Source organism: Helicoverpa zea, chromosome 10 (assembly GCF_022581195.2).
Source record: "Helicoverpa zea isolate HzStark_Cry1AcR chromosome 10, ilHelZeax1.1, whole genome shotgun sequence".
In the NCBI taxonomy this organism is placed as follows: domain Eukaryota; kingdom Metazoa; phylum Arthropoda; class Insecta; order Lepidoptera; family Noctuidae; genus Helicoverpa; species Helicoverpa zea.
Window position 1 is genome coordinate 12649894 of NC_061461.1, and position 21734 is coordinate 12671627.

At 35.8% G+C, this 21734-nt stretch overlaps 3 protein-coding genes across 5 annotated transcripts; 1 reads left to right on the forward strand and 2 right to left on the reverse strand.

Annotated features, from left to right (window-relative positions):
- Positions 1–354: 354 nt before the first annotated feature.
- Positions 355–4233, reverse strand: LOC124633969 (ubiquitin-40S ribosomal protein S27a). The gene is made up of 4 exons (XM_047169360.1): positions 4100–4233; positions 2170–2304; positions 1379–1574; positions 355–580 (listed from the first exon to the last, which is right to left on the reverse strand). The coding sequence occupies exons 2-4, from the start codon at positions 2292–2294 to the stop codon at positions 431–433; spliced, it is 471 nt and encodes a 156-aa protein (XP_047025316.1). The 5' UTR covers positions 2295–2304; positions 4100–4233; the 3' UTR covers positions 355–430.
- Positions 2679–20993, forward strand: LOC124633964 (E3 ubiquitin-protein ligase Mdm2-like). 3 transcript variants are annotated; one of them, XM_047169350.1, is made up of 5 exons: positions 2679–2744; positions 5909–5971; positions 12394–12527; positions 16451–16642; positions 17607–20993. In XM_047169350.1, the coding sequence occupies exons 1-5, from the start codon at positions 2705–2707 to the stop codon at positions 18369–18371; spliced, it is 1194 nt and encodes a 397-aa protein (XP_047025306.1). In that variant the 5' UTR covers positions 2679–2704; the 3' UTR covers positions 18372–20993. The 3 variants fall into 3 exon arrangements, with proteins under 3 accessions (XP_047025306.1, XP_047025307.1, XP_047025305.1); XM_047169351.1 differs by lacking the exon at positions 2679–2744 and adding an exon at positions 5040–5185; XM_047169349.1 differs by lacking the exon at positions 2679–2744 and having other exon boundaries at positions 5927–5971; positions 10397–12527.
- LOC124633966 (ribosome biogenesis protein NSA2 homolog) lies at positions 2766–4218 on the reverse strand. Its single transcript, XM_047169354.1, has 2 exons — positions 4100–4218; positions 2766–3730 (listed from the first exon to the last, which is right to left on the reverse strand). The coding sequence occupies exon 2, from the start codon at positions 3708–3710 to the stop codon at positions 2931–2933; it is 780 nt and encodes a 259-aa protein (XP_047025310.1). The 5' UTR covers positions 3711–3730; positions 4100–4218; the 3' UTR covers positions 2766–2930.
- Positions 20994–21734: the final 741 nt, after the last annotated feature.

Below are 21734 nucleotides of genomic sequence, written 5' to 3' on the forward strand. Positions count from 1 at the left end.
TAAAATACATAAACTAAGGTAAAATGTTTATTTTAAAATACTTTCATTTGATACTTACCTGGTTTCCTCTTCCCACACATTCCTCTGACCACATGGGTATTTAAAAATAAATCCAGATAAGTAGGTTATAGTACACCAGTTGAAAATATGTTTTACTTTATCACCACTTCACATCACAATACTCACCTGACATAGTGATGCGATAGCTCACCAGCCACATTGCTAGCTGCAGCAGTGCAAAAAGTAAAGATAAGTAAAAACGAAAAGGATGGGGCCAAAGCCTAAGGTTACGGGACATACTTACCCAAGCATAAAATGAAAGAAAAAACGATCAAATCAAATAAAACCAACAAGTAACTCGGACACTGTGTCAAGATTTATTACAAATCCATCATACACAGCAGTCTGAGTAGATTGGTCTTAATCTAGCTTAGGGTCTATCGTCGTCCTTGAAGACCATCGTGCTGTGGCACTTGCCGCAGTAGTGGCGGTCCTCCATGACGGCCATGAACACGCCGGCGCCGCATTGCTCGCCCGTGCACTCGCGGCGAAGACGGTGGATCTTGCCGTTCTCGTCAACCTGGACACGAGAAAATAACGGTTTTAGGTATGGTGACAATGATGAACTTGCTTATGCAACTCCCATTACATCTTCAATGTTCGTAGACTTCTCGTTTTGTATGCTATATTGATTTAGCAAGTTGTAATCCCTACGATATAATAAAGTGCCAAATCAATGACACAGAAGTGGAAAATTTTGTAACTGCCGAGTACTAAGGTACATTCGAACCTTGGTTCCTTCATATGCGCAAAACAACTCGCCCTTGTTTTGACATGCACAACGTGGCCGATTGCATCACAGAGCGCAACAAAAACAAAACTTAAACGGCTATTACGTGAACCGTGACACGCTATAGACCCCCCATGATTCACGAGGCGCGTACGAACAAGTCTGCCTACCCCCTGACTCACGCCGCATGGCAAACATACGGCGCCCTCGCAAGTCGCGACCTGTCTCGAATTCACTTTCAAAGCTTTTATTTCATTCCCGGGAGAGTTCTTTGAAATGTAGTCTCTTTTTATTGCCGACTGCTAAGTAGTCCCGGGTTTTCCTTGTTCGAGACGTGTCGCTGCGTGTTCGATAATAGGAACACGTGAGTTAGCAATATAAAAAATAAAAGAAAGCGAGATGCTAATTTCAACATATTGCTACTAAAATGACATGATGTCAAGATGTGATAATGCTATTCAAATTATTTGATTGAAAGTTTAAATTTCTGATCTGAAAGTCTGATGAGTAATAACAAAAACCAGAAAAGATTGGATTTCTTTGTCAAAAGATTACCTCTCTTTCAGCAGTAAAGGATAAAACGCTCACCTTGTAGAACCTGAGTACTGCTAGCTTGACCTTCTTCTTCTTGTGCTTGATCTTCTTGGGGGTGGAGTAATTCTTCTTCTTGCGCTTCTTGGCGCCACCACGCAGGCGCAGCACCAGGTGGAGTGTGGACTCCTTCTGAATGTTGTAGTCTGACAGTGTGCGGCCATCTTCCAGCTGTTTACCCGCGAAGATCAATCTGAGGAACACAGACAAGTTTGATGAGACTCTAATACTGATATGAACTTAAAAAAATCTTTCCCGTGCAGTTTAGTTATAAATAAAGTGAACTATAGTTAAACTACAATTTTGAAGTCTTTGTTCCGTTTAACACCCATAATTTAGCAATAAATCTCATCTGAATCAATCGGTCCAGGCGTGAGTAGGATGATACAAAAAAATACAATATGTAGGTATCCTTTTAGTATGGAATGTCGACCCTCACGTATCAATTCAGTAGCGTCGTAAGCTGAGTGCGTGTGAATAAAACCGCATTCCGATGATATCAACCGGCGTGAGGTTTGCATTTCATATCACGCTAAAGTAGGTACCTACGCAAAGGTGAAGATTTGCCCTGTCTTAGTACTTTGACCCGAAATCAATTACTTCAATCATTGAGTGTAACCCAAATATGAGAAATAATTGAACAAGAGAATAAATAACAAAAAATACAGAAAATAAGACATTAATTTTGTGGAAAGAATACGAAAATAGGAGTCTCTGAAATCTTGTAACTAACAAAGTGCGCTATTTTTAGTATTTTTTTCTCTTTAGATATGGGATAGGCATCTTACCTCTGCTGGTCAGGGGGGATTCCCTCCTTATCCTGGATCTTGGCTTTCACATTTTCGATAGTATCGGAGGGCTCGACCTCAAGAGTGATGGTCTTACCCGTTAGGGTTTTGACGAAAATCTGCATCTTGGCTCACCTGAACAACAGAAAATATAAAAATGTATCCAACTATCGCAATAAATAAGCTATCTTACTATTCAAAGAGGAGTTTTACAGTCAAATAATAAAAAAAACCCCAAAACAAAGGCTAATGTTTGAAGAATTTTCCCGCTCGAACTTGACCGCAATCTGGCGCGGTAGGTTCAAGGTCCGCAACACAAGTAGGAAACAAGTTCCGAGGACGTCATCTTAGTAAGTACGAACAATGCGTATCCTTTGCATTCTGTACCTCTGACGTTAGCCAGTCATTGATTGTGAGAATAACAAACACATGATACTAGGTATATCAGATCTGTCGTGTGTATTAGAACCTGAGTCAATTATTTCACAACATTAACAAATAATAAAATTGTAATATTTCAGTACCTAGTTGAAACATGTTGATTCCTGGTGCTAGAAATACAATCAACGGAATGGGTAAGTGAATAAAACATACACTCAAGCTTCACAGTATTTATTAGCAGGCTAGATGTTACAACATAGTCAACATACAGATACAAATTATTCCAGAATATTTAAAACACAATAAGACGGAAAAAGTACCAATCAGTACAAATGCTGATGTAGTAGTCAGCTGGAGAATGAAAATATCATAAAATAAGTTTAAACTAAAAGTACAGCATTTATACAGCCATCATTCTCTGGGTTGTTGGTGACTTGTGCGTATTTACCCCACACAACTTTACCAGCCTGTGTCACCAGACCAAGTTCTGAAATGTTAATCTCAATGACGGTACCCTTCGTAATGACTCCCAGACTCGTGTACATCTGGGAACTGGGGTTCTTCTTAACTCCAATGATGGGCAAACAGAAAGTTGCCTTCAACTCTGGGTGCGTGACATGGGCTTTCTTGAAACGTAGGGCCATCGGCCTGATGAACCTTTCAAACTTTGGTGGTTTACGTGTGAAATTCTCTCCTACAAATGTAACTTTGGTGACCATACGCTTCCATGCTTTCCGTTTAGTCTTTCCGGACTTCAGTACTTTGAATACCTCTGCGTCAGCCTGTGCTCTCACTTTGGGTATAGGTACGTCCCATTTGCCAGCCTTCTCCTTACGTTTCTGTTTGATCATGTTAGACAGTACCTTGGCTCGGGACTGCACATCTCTGTCAAGCAGGTACACGGGCAGTGCACCCTCTGCCACCTTCTCTGTGTTCTGTTTAACATTCTTCTCCTCATGTGCTTTAATCTTCTTTTTCATCTGAATCTTTTCATTGCGGCGCTCCTTGTTGTAGATCTTAGCCTTGATGCCGCGCAGTTTGCGAGCCTTCTCTGCACGCTTGTGAGGCTCACGCGCCTCGCGCTTGCGTTTCCGCTCCTCATAATCGAGCCTTCTACCGTAAAGCTTTTGATGACGCTCAATATATTCGTTCTGCGGCATTGTGGTTGCTTATTCGGCAACTACAACAAAATTTTCAATATCAAAAAGCTTCGTAGCAAAACTAACCTCTTCGATACTTGTTATCACTATGTTTCGATTGTTTGTGGAAAATAGATTCACATATACAATCACAATTATCCAGATTGTCGTTTAATATAGTTGCTGATGCTGTGAATTATCTCAGTTTTCCAAAACTTCAATTTATAACACGAGACCAACACCACTAACCACACGTGTTTGTATTCCACAATTCAACAACTTACGTTTCGAAGAAAACAATTCTATTTTGATTATTTGTGATAACAGCAACTAAACTTACTGTTTCATAACGATTTATTCTATTATTGCGCAGTAAATTGTAATTTATTTCACAAAATTGACAAACTCACCTTACGCCGACACCATGCCACATGGAAAAGGAAACCGAATCTAGGAGAGTGTTACCAATAGCGAAAACCATTATGACGCTACGAAATTAAATCGTCATCTCTTTCCAAACGAATTCCGTTCAGCACGATGGCCATCATATTTTGTCGCATAATATTGCAAATTTGAAACACCACATTTTCAGACACAACTTTATTAATGTGCATGATAGCATAATTTTTAATTTTAACAATAAATATATATTGATTTTAGGTTTTCAAAATTATCTAGGCCTGTGACTTAACTTATATTCACACATAATCCCTTTGTATCGATCTATACAATGCCAGCAGTACGCAATGGTGTATAACTGATGATGAACTGGGATATAACTTGAAAATTGAACTCCAATCTCTATATTATTCGGATTGGCGTTCAATTTCTTAACTACGGTTCTAATCTATACATAATGACTATGCAATTATCCGTGTATAATTCAATAAAATAGATAAATCCTAACTTCAAAGTCAGTTGTAAGTGATGCAGTATAGTTTGGAACCAGAAACCATTTATTTCTGTAGCGAACTATACACGAACAATAATATGCCAAACTCGAAACAAAAAAATCCTACGGCTGCGTTTTTACCTTGTACAGATTGGGAATACTCGTCCCAGATAGACATATGCATATGGGGTGAAATAATTAAGTAGTTTTCAAAATCTTGTAAAATTTTTGAATACCGCCGTTTTTTACTTTTAATTTACTATGTCAGGGCATGAGAAGCAATCTGGCACTAGTTGCTATTCGAAATCGACTTTATTTTATGAGTCTTGGTTATGATTTCTGATTTAGAATATTATTTTACATTCTAAATGCGAGCATGCGCAGGTTTTATATTTTTCTGTGTTAATCCAAAATTTTAATCTGGCAAAGTGGCAAGTATCAAATACGCGTTAACTGGCAACATTACTTTCAAAAGTGTCGTGTGTTAATAATAATAGTAGCAAACTTGGCAAGCAAGCTCGTAAGTCGTAACGAAGTTAAACGAAGTCGTAAACCCCAGACAGCTATTATGAAAATATGAACACAACAACAACCTTCTCTTCAGGTGAGTGTTGATTGTGATAATTTACGGAAAACCCTGTGTCGTGGTGTGTGGTCAGTGAACAGTGTGTAACATAGACTATCATGATTACAAAGTTTAGGTAGTGTATTTCATGTGTCAATGATGAGAATTGACTCTTCCAACGTTTTGGAGGTCATTTGTGGCCTGCATCAATGTTCATTCATTAGCATTGTGCGTACGATGTTACGATATGTCAATCATTATTATAACATTCCAAATGAGGTTAAACTTGTAACTTGTATTTCCGTAGCACAAAAAAATAAGCCAAGCCAAGGTGATTTGGTTTGATAATAAACTTATTACCTATTTTATAATACCTACTATGATGAACTATGAACTATACTATATAACCTACTATGAACGTTAGTGATCTTTATCCGACCTGAATTGCGATAAAAGTACCTATTTGTTTATTTTGAGCGGGAAATTCAAATTTCATATCAATTAATTTTGTTTATTTTTTTTTTATTCTTTTGTCATACCAACATTTTCAATCCTTCTTTACATAATTAAGTAGTATTTATCCAAAACTTATCTAATAATGGGCAACATAAGAGATTTTTATACTATTTATGTACTTAAAAATTATGTATTCTATCAGAATATTACATACGAACATTTCATTAACGAGATAATCTATGAATTTTGTTTAGATAAGAAAATCATTATAGTATCACATATTACGATATTTAAATATAATTGCAGATCATTCATGGAGCAGACGTTGTTCTACAGAAACGGTATTCAGCATTCAAGGGAAGGAAACTGGTAAGTTTTTAAATTATTTATGTATACACTTGGAAACGGTTGATTGGGGTCAGATTCATAATTATAATATCCTTAAATGTATTAAAAATAATGGTAACAAAAGTTTTTTATCTGACCCTAGTTATTTTTTTTGGTTCTCTAAGTTTTTGTGTTTCAGTGTGACTGTCTGTGTTTTTGCATGTTTTTATGTATTCTCATATATGTCTGTATATTATAGATTTATGCATGGTTAGTTTTATTGTAAATTAATAAAATAATATATATAAATATTCTGAATGAAAATTAAATCCACTAACATTTATATCCATATTAAAATTGTTTTTTACATATTCTTCATATTTTTATATAAACTATTACACATCATATTACATTTTATTTTCATATTAATTTCAAAATCTAAATAATTATATGTACTAAATAATATAAGGTCTGTTTTCTACAAGCCAAATCTTAAAATACATATTATAACCGTCATGACCAGTTAGTTAAAAAGCCTAAACTGATAAAATATATATTATGTAGATCAGCAATCATTATACACAACATATTTTTGGGTTTCATGTTGTTGAAATTCACCGGAAAGACCCCAAGTTTCATTGGCATCCTCATTAAAGTGGGGTTCATGTTAACAAGAAACAACTCGTTTTTGTAACAGATTGTAGTTGTTTACATAAACAGACTAAATATTAAAAAAAAAAGATTATTCATAAACAATACAAATTGTGACTCGGTAGTATGAACCAGGCACAAATTATCCAACTGTTTGACATGGCCACTAGTAGACACTTGAAATATGAAATTGCAAATATTGAAAAAATGCAATCATCCAAATTGAGAACTCCCTCCTTTTTAGAAAGTTGATTAAGAAATACATGGCTATAACTGTACAACAGTCATAATTTTTTGGCCGCTTTATAAATGAAATGGCTCTGCACCCTTTGGCAGTGGGGGGTCTGACTCGCTCTTTGCCAGTTTTTGGTTTCTAATATGAATATTTTAGTGGCTGCGGGCCATCTATACTCCTATGAGGTTCTAAGTCAATGCACTCTGCATGTAGTAAGCAAACAATACGACGTAGCGTAACCTAGGCTTGGTACAATGGTCAATAGATTTCCTTATACAATAACTATACGGAGTCCATCATTTTATAATCAGATTAGTCACAGGGTCGGAAATAGTAATTCTTTTTAAAACCTAATTTCGAATTTATAAACTGTAACACATATGATCATGAAAACTGCGTTAAAATGGGTTTTGACATATTGACACGCAATTGATGCAATTACAAAAAATATTGAGACTAGTGAATTAATGCAAAGTACGAAAATACTGTAACTTATCTAGCACGGAACATTTTTATCGGTGTTATCGGTGTTCAGTGGCTAAGACGATCATTTAATTGTAAATTATTCATATTTTTTTGGCTTCCATAATGAGTCATATTTTATGCACGCGACTAACAAACTTAGTTGGTTTTACACCAAGGAACGTATTTTTAAGTTTCAATGCGCCCGCGCACCAGTGATTTGGGTTGAAAGAAACTTGTTGGAACATGTTGTCTTTATTTTGAAAATGGAATACTTAAATGAGGACATGTTTGACGATACGAACAGTTTCATCACAATTACTCACTAATTACTACGAGGCATATAGACCGGACAAAAATAGGCAACTAAATTAGGATTTCATTAGATGGAGCAAAAATAAAATTTCTTCAGGATGCGAGTGAAATTGGGGGAAATAGAGTAAAATTATATTTTGTGTCTTATAAATTGTACTTTGAGATAGGCGAAAAGCTTCCGTAACGCAACAAATGTGTACTTTAAGATTTGGCTTACTTCACTTTAGGGCTGTCACAAACAAAATTATCTTCATCATGTTTCATATACTTATCATTTCATTTACAAATTCATTTCTTCATAACAATATAATTATACCTACTAACATACACGAACATATTTATATAATTTGAAACATAGACATCCCTTATCAATGATAAATTATACGACTAATTTTTATTTCAGTAGGTACAGCAGCACCAAAATTCCCTAGCTTAGCTTAATATTGATCGAGCGAATGTCATCACTTATCTAATGAAATATATATTTAGTGAGATTAGATAAAAAGATTATTCATTTAAGACAAAGAAAGCAATTATGTATATTTTGTTTGCATTATGTAATGAAGGTTTGTAATTAAATAAAATAACAATGGAGTCAGATCAGAGGATACAAAAAGAAGGATCTAAGTATGTAGGAACATACTTTAAGTCATATATTATTTTTCCAAGTCTGGAAGGTCACAAGCAAGTTATCGGGTATGACGTCTACAGAACAATGAATAGTATATTTTACTTTGAAGTACTATCATAAAGCATTGTTAAGTTATAGTACTATTCATGTATGAAGATGCACATTCTTATCGACGTATGTACCCAGTTGTTAGAATTCTTGAAGATATAAGTACCTACTCCATTTGAGTACTTATAAATAAAACTATATTGAAATTAATTTTTAATTGGAAACTCAGTTTAAAACAAAAGCGGCAAAAAAAGAACAATGTAGTGTATATTGTAAAATACTGGTACACCAGTACACAGCTACATCCGGTTAGACAGGAAGGGAAGCCGACCCCAACATAGTTGCGGGTTGAAAAGGTTCGGGAGATCATGATGACAGTAGTTAATATTTAAGTGCCTCCTTAAAAAAGGTATATTGAAGCCGAACGTCTGATGGCAATCAGTTAGGTTAAGGAAAAATCGGCACCACTAAATTCTAAGCCCCGATAATACTATCACTATTTCACAATTTGCCGACCAGTAGTTAGGTCTATTATCAAACATCCTGCCGAAAAAAAATGCAAATAAAGGACCGTTATTCGAATAGACCCACCCTTTACATCGGGGGAATTCCCCCAATGTTTATTTCCGTGTAAAACAATCATGAAAGCCCTTACAAAATGTATGAGCAGTTAGTCATGCGCGCGCACATACAGACAAGTCGGAACCTGCGTCTGCCATTACTAATTTTGAGTTCAAACGCCAGTTTTTAGACGCCGTAATTGTCCGCGACCAAAAATAGACGCGGAAGTGCATTCCAGTCAAGACATGACTTCAGTCGTTGACCCCAGAACAGTAGTTTGTTAGGTCTCTCAATACTTTTTTGCGGACTCTTCAAATTCGCATCTTGACCTACAATCCTTAAGGATCCAGTTTATTAACTGCCTTTTTTTATTGTAATTCAAAAATAATTTTAGCCGACTCTCCCCTTTCTTTTCTCTGAACTATTTTATTTTGTGAGATTAATAGATAGTTGTTTCAAATATCAGTATCTATACGACAAATATAAAACTGGGCTAACTTTAGCCAGTTTTGTCCATTGTCCATAAAACTAGAATGAGTAGGAATATCTTATTATAAAAAAATATATCGACATAAATAGTGCTCTTAAATATAATAATTCTTAAATTAAATGTCAGTGTCGCACGTGCCAAAAAAACTTGTTAGCTTCTTTTTTAACATGGACATTGCAAATAAGGCTACTCCAAAAACTGCATGTCAAAGTCCTCGTTCTATGCAAGTTTGAACAAGACTTATGGCAAACATGAGTCATTATGTGGGCTGCGTGACGTCAGACCCTGTGCATGGTAATCTTAGGTGACATCTTTATATGCCCAGCGTGGCACTGGCCATGCAAACCAGTTGGGATTACGAGAATTCAGGCAATCGTGATATCATTGAGTGGGCAGGAATAGTGGGAAGAGTTTGAAAAAAAAACCGTTACAGACTCTTCGAAGTAAATACAAAAGGAATATTTCTCTGTATTCATTTATTGTTGAGCCCATTAACAGGTTTGAACGCTTAAGTTCTTGTTATTATGTTATTGAATGGGCACCTTATCATAAAAATTGATTGACGACACTGCGATTTGGTATCAAGAATTTTGACTAAGTATCGATATTAAAAAAATATCTCACAAGATTATTATGTAAGCTGATACCATAGAACGAGTTCGACACTCGATTAACAACGTCACAGCCGTGGGAATCGTATGTTAATTAGTAATCCTACAAGGTACAGTTGGAGGCCTATCTAGTAAATCTAGTTTCTAATTCAAATGGCCGTTGGTTCGTCTTCTTTTATGGTTTTTGCCATTCCATTATTGTAGGTCGTAAGGTAGGTGTAAAGTCGTAAAATACATGCGACTCATTGAAAAATTATACCTAATTCTAAAGTATTTATCTTCTGCGGTCCATTAGGTTTAAATGGCGAAATTCATTAGGTAACGATTGATTTCCAAGAACATCTTCGATTTTATATTCCCTAGTGTTTTCACAAAGTCTAGCTCGCTATGTTACAATATCGATTTATTTTTATTAGAATGGGTATCAATATGAAAATATTAACATTTCAATAATGATTGTCAGATGTATCTGAACTGCAACACGGTGGACCCGCAGCCAGGGCCAGGGTCAGGCTAGTGACAGGATCCAGTGCACACGAAGACATGATGATTTCGCATCGGAACTCATCTGAAAATTACCAAATTTCTGACCACACTACACTTTTACGTTGTCTACCGTCAAAGATCATTGGTACACACACATTAATAGCTAGGTCTATTACGTTAATAAACACAGATGTAGAAAAAGTTAAGTTGACTTTTTTGCATGACTGTACAGCCTAGGCAAATAATGTGTGGTATACTAATGGCAATATCACTTTAGTGTAAGCATTGCTGTGTAACATTTATTTTTACACAAAACTGATGTCATCACAAGTAGTCATATCGTCACTCATGAATCTCACAAAAGACAATATTTATACATTGTTTAGTATCTTAGTGCAACACCACATATTTCAAATTCAGGTTATCCATTCGCTCATAAAAACAAAATGATTTGATCATTCTCAAATGCGTAGCAGGACGATGTAATTGCTTATAAAGGTGGAGGAAAACGTTAAGGATATTGGCCACTTTAAATAAAATTGTTCCGTAAATAGAAGTAATTAACGCCATCTATGATGAGACTCAGTCAAGTGGTTCTACTTGAAAACAACACCAGACACTTGAACAAACATTGCTGTTTACCTACCTGACGTAAAATACGTACCTACTGCACGATAACGCAATATTACGTTGATATTTTTTACAAGTTCACGAAAATGTATGCTGGCTTTCCAATTCGATAAAGCCGCTATCTTGACGTCACAAATATTGATGATGAAGTTTATATAAAAAATCATCATGCGTATTCAATTTTGCCCAGTTTACCCAACTTCATAAAATAAAGGTGGGGTAAGCAAAGGCAATTATTTTATTTCATTATTGCACGTTCATCCATGCATCTTGTGACAACCCTAATTTGAAATGTGTGTGTTTGTGTGTCTGTATGTTGTTATTATTTTAGTTTTTAATTAAGACTAATAATATAAGTTACGGTAAAAAGTCCAATAATGTTGTGCGGTATTGTGAATCATTTACTGATATCATCGGTGGTTGCCAGATGTCATTTGATTAGAGTATGCTTTAGTCGCGCTTATCATGCCTAAATGTATGTAATACTGTGAGAACTTTCCTATTCAGTCACTCAGCAGACTTTTATGGAAAGAAAATCATTTAAAGGCGTGTGCACACCTCTCTTTTTAATTAAACGCTCTCTTTGACGCTCGCGCTTTTACAGAGCAGTTTGTTTTCGCTTATAAACTCGCGTCAACGTTTAAATCTTTGGTGTGCACAGGCCAATTGCAATTGCAAAACAAGTTTAATTATTTTTCCATTATAACTTGTTTCTAAACTGATGATTGAAATCAGTCTGAAATGCTTTGTCTTGCAACATTTAAATACTCAGCTTGGTGTAGGTTTTTAATTCAACTTTAGTCATAATGTATAGATTATACAAAGTTATCAGCAATATTTTTGGACTTTTTATCAACCATATCTGCACGTATTTTAGAGTGTACCTACGTGTGTAGATTATACTGTTGCATGTAGATATGAAATTGGCAATTAAAAAAATATGAACACAAAACAAATTGGACTCTAAAACATTGATAACAGAAAAGAGTTTTGAAAAAAGAGAGAAATATACAGAGAGGTATGAAAAAAAAAAACTATTTACATGCAAAAAAATATAGTAGACCTGGAAAAGAAATTGTAAAAGGCTTAATAAAAAAATTGACACCGTTAACCGAAACAGACATCAAGGACTACAGCAGTTTCCAAGTAATAAAAAAAGTTGAATGGAAATTACTAAAAGAACAAAACATTTCAAACAGAAAAAAAGAACACAAGACTTGAATAAAAAAAAAAAAAAGGTTTTACAACAAAAAAACATGGCCGCCATTGGCGCCTTTACAGCGAAAGGAAGCATCAGGTCCACGGCAGTAGTCGATCGTACGTTGAACAGTATGTGTGTTGTAGATATTGCGCGCGATACGAGCGACACGGAGGCGGCGACGGATGCGACAGACGCGAGCGACGTGGAGTACGAGCCGGTTACGGAGCCCGAAGACGACGGCCCCCTAGCGGACGACGATACTTCCGCGAATAGCGACGTAAGTAATAAAAAAACTGAAATCTTGATCCTACATAATTATATTCCACACTAGCTTCCGCCCGCGACTTCGCCTGCGTAGAGTTCGGTTATATCGCGTTTCCAAGAGAATTCTTCAAAAGTCCGGAATAAAAACTATCCTATGTTCTTTCTCAAGGTCAACTCTATCTCTGTACCAAATTTTATTGAAAGCTGTTCTGTGGTTTAGACGTGAAAGCGTAACAGATAGATAGTTACTTTCGCATTTATAATATTATAGTTCGGCCATTCAGAGAATGCGTTCCTGACACGTCGCGATTGAACTGACGACGTAACTTTGCAATGGCGTTGCAGTTACGATAAAAATATTTTTGCTGGTTGTTTACCGTTTTAACAATTGAGGAGCATTAAAACAACATTATTATATCAATAATCAATGAATGTTATTACGTCGTCAGTTCAATCGCGACGTGTCAGGAACGCATTCTCTGAATGGCCGAACTATAGTAGGGATACTTACTGCAGTTTACTACTAACCTGTTCATTTGCTTACTAGAGGATGTTGACGTTAGCCCCATACAAGCAATGCCAAAGACTCATCTAGTAACGAAATCCACAGATAGATACACAGACAGATCCACAGAACGTGGTCTTTTTACCTTACTGCGCGCCGCAAGGGAGGGTAATGTGTTTTTGCTCGCCACGTTTCACGGAAATGCTTTCAATAGCTTTTGCTTGGAAGAGTGGCAAACACTTATCGGTACTTTTGAGTGACATCTTACATTCGTATGAATACCTAATGTGTTGTAAAGTTACTTCATATTTATTATAGTTTACATAATTTTCCATTGCTGTCCTTTGTTAATTGCTGTTTCTATATGCAGACTTGGATTACCTTTTTAATTATTTGATTAATCCAAAAACCAATACCTACCTGTATATAAGTGCTGCATTTATGAGTCATTATAAACGCTAATTGCTTTAAATTAACTCATTAACGCGATGATTAATTGAAACGCTCTGTAAATCCACCGCCGCAGTATGAAGATATGATTATCTTTACAAAAAATACATTACAGTTACGTTTTGTATTCCCAAAATGTGAGCAGGTGTGTCATAGAGTAATCTTTGATATCAACGATAATATTTCCCTTGTTGTGTTGTTGGGGCTTAATCATTTATCGTTATTGATTGTGGGAAATTTTGAAATCTTGCAAAAATTGTTATCAGTCGACTTCCGGCCGAATATTGTTTTTTTTTTTTTGTTAGCCTGATTAATAGCTGAGTATGTTAACGCCTTCAGTTTTATAAGAATAAATAGAAGTTTTGCTAGTGTAGCACAATCAAAAACAGCTGCTTCCATTGAAAATGTCGCTTTCAAAACAAAAAAAAATATACCGTACTTTACATCAAACAATTCATGAAGTCGTTTCGATCATACACAATTCATCTAGCCACTAGTCTGTAGTGGCTAGATGAATTGTTTTGTGACACGGAGGAGAAAAGACTAGCGGAGATGCCCTAACGCAGGTAGGTCACGCGCCTTCAGGTAGGTCAAATACGTCACGACTACGTCACGGCAGGCGTGGCTGGACACCGCCCATATACCGTCCTTCACATCAAACTGACATCTTGTCATAGTTGTATTTTTACCACAATTTCAACAGATTTTATTTGTTACTCGATTAAAACGATGAAATGCGCTATCATTAATTGTAGAAATTGCTCAGGATCCAAACTCAAACATACCATAGGATAACATTTCACGTGTAATTAATATTTTAACTTTAAAACATATTTTTTTGCAAGAGACATCTGTCGTCGAATAGCTGCATTTCTAGAACCTCTAAGTGAATTTGTATTATTTTCGTATGAATCTTGAATCAATGTACATTATTGGTACCAATTTTTGCCTTAAAAAGCAGCTTCATTTTTCCTTGCATCCTACAAGTTTTTTTTTATAGATTATTTACAAACCAAAACATATGATTATATTATCATGAAAATTTAAAATTATAAAAACACCATCTTTCGGTAAGTAGTCGACTTACGTATATTTGAAGTAAAATTATGTTCATCAAGACAGACAGACAGACCCGTTACAAAATTAAGTGCTACCAGACATCGAAAATTCAATCACCCATAAAAAAGGTCTTATTTAAAAAAGCTGCAATCATCTTAAAATTAATCGTAACTCTAACTATGTATTTCTTTTAGTAACCAGTCAGCGTCGTTGTGATCAGTTACATGTAATAAGATCTAAGACTACATTTTATAAAAACAGTATATAAGATGTGACGAAAATAAGCGTAGATTTATTTATATTCATCATCAGTAATGTTTTACATATGTATATCTCTCTTGCCGTACATACTTTTTGAATGTACCTTTACTTAGAGCAATATCCGACTCACATAAAATCTGCTATTTAGTGGATGCGCCGTTATGAGACAGTTGTGAAAACTCTAATTTGATAAACACTGTCCTTATAATTTTAATTCCCATTTTTCTTGGTGAATTTCGTAATATGGCAACATCGAAAATAACAACAGTCATCGCAGCATGGTTCTAGAACAAATAGAACGAATTTTCGTGCTTGTGATGCCATAGTGGCTAGTAGATGAACTAACACAATGACATAAGTTGATACTGAAATTACACCATGGGAGTATTTTAGACCCGTGGTGAATAAAAATTATTTTTCATCGAGTCTCCGTTTAATGATTCCTAGTAGAATTATACCTATTTCATTTCTGGGGGAGTAAATAAATTGTTGTGGGGCAAGTTCTGTGCACAAAATAATACTTATATAACAATTAATTTTCTAACTTTTTTATCTCTCTCTTTTTCTTCGTTCATTTCAAATGAATGCTTCTTCAAACTTTCTAATTCAATTGCTATTTTTAAAGAATTATTCATTTTGAGTATTTACTTTACTTTTGAGTATGTCACTAGTGGTCGATGTTAGTTTAGGGTTAGATTTTAATTATCCTATTCCACGCTAGATGGATTTACAAAAAATGGGTGGTTTCCCATAAAAGGCGTATAAGGGTGGAGCACGGGTGGAGCCAGTAACGTTCCTCGTCCCCCGCTCACCCGAATTTTGGCGCGCTGCTTTGTTAGGAGATTTTACGTTAGGGCACCTCCGCTAGTCTTTTCTCCTCCGTGTTTTGTGATCACTAGTACATGCATTTGAACAAGTCTCAATTTGACCTTCTCATAGAACAAACAGATGTCATTCCGGTTTCATACACAGTAAATTGGCAAAATTGATCGCCTCGTTGATCTCAAAATATTAGCGAACAAACGCTACACATAATATTGTATTGAATTCAATGCTTGCGACTTGCACCTAGCTAAGTAGGTACATACCTGGTGAAATGTGAGTGTACTAATGTACGGACAAGAATCTTTCCTCTCGGCCCACTAACTTACTTACGTAGAAGTAGGTAAGTTGACTAATATCCACACACGATAATACTGCTCTTTAAGAAAATGGATAATCTCCATATAGAGCACGGGGGTTGATGAAACGCTTTTTTTGTGTCTTTATTTATTAAATATTTTCCACAAATAAATTATGCAGAAAACTGGTATTAGGCCTTGCAATATGGGATGATAATGTGGGGTAGGGTTTCAGTGCATTAGCTCCCGATATTGTCCATTTCACATTTAACCCCCAAATGAATGGTACATTTGTTTATAAACAAATTTGCATCAACACGTTGCTTTTCGTTCCACCACGTTCCACATGGGGGCGGTGGAGGGGGTGTGCCGGACTCTTAGGCTACACTGTGTTGCAAAGTTGACAAGTTCTTACCCGACGACAGTATCGTAAATTCTTCAGCTATACCTACAAATGTTTACCATTAATTCAAGATGTTATCTTCCTCCTATAGATTTTTTATTATGTGCCCTACTAACAATATTTTCTATTATTTCCAGAACGACATAATAGCGACGAAGGTAATAGAAGTGTCGGTGGGCGACGATGGCGAGCTTCAGTTCGCGGACTCGGAGCGCACGGACTCGCACGACAGCGACAGCGAGATGGATCTATACGACTACTGGCATTGTGCGCAGTGTCGGGCGGAGAACAACAACCCGTTGTACAGATACTGTCATAAGTGTTTCCAGGTGTGTAGATATTTGTTTTACTCCTACTATTTTTCTTCTATCTCGATCACACCGTCCCGTGCTTTGGAAAGCCCTTTAATTTCGGCTTCCCTCCCCATCGGACTGTATGAGAACAGCCGCCGTAGCCGACAATCGGTTAGGAGGACTTCAGACCTCTCTCGCTGTGGGTAGAGCTGAAGAACGTGTAACCTCTTACTGACTAAACCCACCCTATTCGTTATGGCGCTATTTTGAGTTCGAAAGGCAACGGTAAATTTTTCGAATGCACTTACAATCCTAGGGGACTCAATACGTAGGGGTGACATGCACGGCACTATCCTTGACCTTAAGAATAGGATAATGCTGAAAGCTATTTAACACTACTTCAGTCATGACATACCTACATAACCAACGAACATCTCTATTAGCTATTTCTGCAGATTCTAAAACGTGATATCCCTTGTCTTAGTTCTGGTCAGACAAATAACCATTTCCATCCTTAATCTGTTCAGCGAATTAACAAAAATAAGTTGACATTGGTATTCATAACATTAATACCGGATTATCCAATAATTTATTAAATCTATGTAAACAATGCACGCCAGCTGCAACTTTTCGCGACAAGCAATAACTTGTCAAAACTTGTTGTAACTAACTGCGCTTGTATCCTTTATGATTTGCGTTTTTGTATCTATCTGTTTCGATTAGACAGGACATTCGATAGTAAAAGTAATGACAGTTATCTTCTTACTGATTAATAAAAGCTGACTCAGGGTTACTAAGCACTCCTATCTAACACCGAACGAAGCGTGATGAAAATTTTCTTTGCGCACCCAAATTGGATAAAACCTAACGTACTTTACGAGCGCTCAAGGTTCCATGACACTTGGTTCTACCATTTCTATTTGCCTGCGGTTTTAACATTTTCTTCTTTGGCTCATTTTAATATGTACTCCAATCTAATTTCCCTATATTCTTATTACAGGTACGAAAAAACTTCTTCCCGCCGCGACCGCGCCGCAAGCGTCGAGCGAGCCCGAAGGACGACATCCCGCGCACTCTGTCGCAGGACTCCGGAGTGGACTCGCCCATGAGCCAGGACGTGCTCACCAGCCAGGAGGTGGACGTGCCCGCCAGCCAGGACTTGCTCGCCAGCCAGGACTTGCTCGCCAGCCAGGACCTGCTCGCCAGCCAGGACCTGCTCGCCAGCCAGGACATGCTCGCCAGCCAAGACTTGCTCGCCAGCCAGGACTTGCTGACCAGCCAGGACGTGGAGGTCCCCGCCAGCCAGGATGCAGTCCAGTGCGGTGAGGGCACATCCTCTACTCTCCCCTCCTCCGCGCTCAGTAGGTTCCGCAAGCGCCGCGCCGACTCCGCCGACCGTAGGACCAAACGCAAGCGTCTCTCGCGAACCGACTCCGACTCAGACCTAGACTCCGATGACGATATCAAAACCAAAATCAACATTCGACCGCTCGTTAAAACCGTCAGCGACCCCGCGATCACCATCGAAGATGCCCCCGTTAAAATCACTAAAAAGGTTATAGCTAAATCTCTGGTAGAAAAGATGGAAGATAAGGACTTGTGTGTGATCTGCATCTCGGAGCCGAAGTCCGGCGTGTTCGTGCACGGCCGGATCGCGCACATCTGCTGCTGTTACAAGTGCGCTGTCAAAGTGTGGGTCAAGGCCAAGAGATGTCCTGTCTGTAATTGTAAAGTTAGCAATGTTCTGAAAGCGGTTGTTATGTGAGGAGAGTGAGAGTGCTAGTAATGGACGACCCTTCTTACTGCTACTAAACTACACTCCCGAGCAAAAATATGGAATCGCCCCCTTGCGCTATACAATTACAACGATTTCCAATGATACAATATTTACAGTTAAATGTTTATGGTCTCGTTTGGAAGCCTATACTTTTAGCTTTAAATTAAGGGTAGAAACAACAAAATCATTTCCGTATTTCAGGAGCTAAACATCTTTATTTAAGACAGCAACGAAAATCGGGCGAAAAATAAAATTGAGCTTAGCTGAAAAATTGAACATTTCAAACAAAATCAAGCATAGGTTATTGTTTCAGTATTTTGTATTTCCTCCTCTAACCCTTATTACTACTTTTTACGGTTTCTCATGGACCTGATGAGTTTTTAACTGCTTCTTGCCCTTAATTTAAAGCTATAGGCTTTCAAACGAGACCATAAACATTTAACTGCAAATATTGTATCATTGGCAATCGTTCTACTTATTTGTATAGCGCAAGGGGTGATTCCATTTTTTTGCTTGCCAGTGTATATTATTTTTTGTTCATAATGAGAGTAATTTGCTCCGCCTTTAAAGTTTTATTTTTGAAATATTTATTTTGTTCCTAATACCAATTTTTAATTGTACCACAAACCACCCCTTAGGCTCATACCATACATATAAAATACAAAATTGGTATAGATAGAGTCTTCAAATTATAATTGTTAAACAAATTAAAATACTGAAAGAAAGAGGTTTAAAAATGTTTATTGAATAATATTTCCACATCGTCCACAAAGGGAGGTTAGATATCGGAGTCATAAGGCCGGGAATTAGACATTAAGTTGATTAGAGTGAATGAAGAACGAATGGTGAAGTGTTCAACAAGAGAGAGTGGAATAAATACTTGTGAATGTGTGCATGACGGCAGTTGGTGACCACACTTCATTGCACATACCTCCATGGTCAAACTGTCCAAAATCGTGCACAATCTTACCCTTTTCGTTGTTTCATATAATTACTATTTTGCCAAAAATTTAAAGTCAAATGTCGTTTGAGAATGTTACTAAAGTTAAACATATAATACATATCAAAGGCTCGAGAGATGATAACAAAATTAAAATGTTTGATTAATAGTGTTAAACATTATATTCCATTTGAATACTTAATAAAGCCAAATTATAGTCTTCCTATTGTGTGTCCCACTGTCGCATGTGCAAAGATCGAATGGCTTGACTGAATGATAAAATATTTAATTTACACGAACTCGACGCCAATTACTCATAAGTTTTTCTTATAAGTTAGAGATTCCTTTAATTGGAATAATAAGCGTTTATATTTACGGTATATTATTTCCAATACTTGTATAGTTCATTTTTTTGTTGTTTTGTAGTTTAAGAACTTTTTTCCACAAATAATAATAACCTTTAAAGGAATCTCAATCTTATAAATCGTTTCGACCTTTAGATGCCCTTAAATCTTTGTGATAACAATCTGATAAAGTAGGTTCTTAAGTAGAAAGTAGATTAAACAATCACGGCAAAGTAATTTTTAATTAATATTTTAATATGTTGCGTACACCGGGAGTAAACTGCCGCGAAACATACGTTTCAAAAAGTCCAATAGTAATGTACGAAAAGAGTTGGACTTAAATAGTAAATGTTTTTTTTTCATCCGTTAATGTCGCTTAGTTTCCGTGTTTGCGTGCACTTGTTAAATGCATTCATATTAAAACCTTTTTTATTAAAATACTAGGCCGCGACATCCTCCTGTTATGTAAATAATATTTTGTAAATAGCTAGAGACGTCGACCACCGAAAGAGAATAATATATTTCATTTATAGTGTTAGGATTCTTCTAAAAAAATTGTAATGGCTATTTTGTATTAATACCAAAAATTTTGAACATTTTCGATTAATGATTTAAAAGTTATATTTAGGTATTGTTGCTAAAATATTTTTCAAACACTTCATGTTTTTAGAAAACGGTGAAAAATGTTCGAGAAGTAAAATTCATCTAAATTGGAGTGTTCCGTTAAAACGTAGAGTAATAAAATAATTTGAGCGTGGTCTTGCGTATACATTTAATGATATTCCGTCAGAATAATATTTGTTACAACTCTGACTAGTTACTTGTAAAATATTGAATAGAATCCATAAAAAAACTTACTTTTTATTGGGGGAAGGAAAATGCGACAATTAGTTACCATATTGAACTGTTTGTCCTTTTACATAATACAATTGTATCCTTAAAACACTCGGTTTGATGAAAACGTCGGTATATACTAGTTATGGGTGTTAATTTCAACCCGAATGGTTAAAACCCGTACAAAGGTCTACGTCGGAATTATTATAAAGCTTATCGCCGCCTCTCCCTTTATATTTAGTGATATTAAGATGTATATATTCAAACATTTTGCACTATTGTTTATATAAACCTGTAGAAAGGCTACAATTTACGCCGATCTACAAGGTTTATTCTATTTTTAAGATGCCACGTTTCACTTAACTTTAGTTAATATTGAAATTTTTATTGCTGTAATTATAAGATTGATCTTTTTAAATCTAACCCACCACCTTTCCTACCGTGCAGAGGATATAATCTTGTTACACAATTAAAGAATTTATTTCAAAAGTATCATTATTAGTTATTAAATTGTAGATCTCTTATTAGTTCTTGTAAATCATTTAGGTTACATTTTTATAAGTCTTTCTTTCATGTAATTATTGCAATTTTTTAAAAAATATATATGAAATACAAAAAAAAAATACATTTTCGAAAAGAAAATCGATAAAAAATCAGTAAAAAAGAATTAATAAAAACTTTTTCTTTTCCAGGAAATTTGTCTTTTTTTTATCGACCTCAATTCCCAATTTAACGTTAAGTGGAGTACAAAATAATAGTGATATACGATTTTTTTTAATTTATTCTAACTTCACAAAATTCTTACATAGGTTTTATTTCACAAAAATGTAGTTTTTGGTACAGTTCTCTAAACTCCTTATTAAGATTTGGTTAACAACAGCCAACAACGTACTATGTATCCATATTAACTACACAACAGTAAGTAGGTATATCGGGTATGTCGTTCATAATCACATTAAATGAAATGCTTTAATATACTGGTCGATATATGTCGATTAACACAAAGAAAAAATAAAAATACGTAAAAATAAAAAAAAATGAATTTTTCAAACAAAGTAAATAGAATAAAAATGTGCGAAAATTAGAACACCATGTAACAGTCAGTAATTACAAACAAATGAAATTCTCCCTTGAAAACTGACAGCTGTCAACTGATCAAAACGTTCGATACTCCTAACTTTATCTCTGCTTTACACATGATGTTGTAAATTATAAAAACGCACAATTTGCATA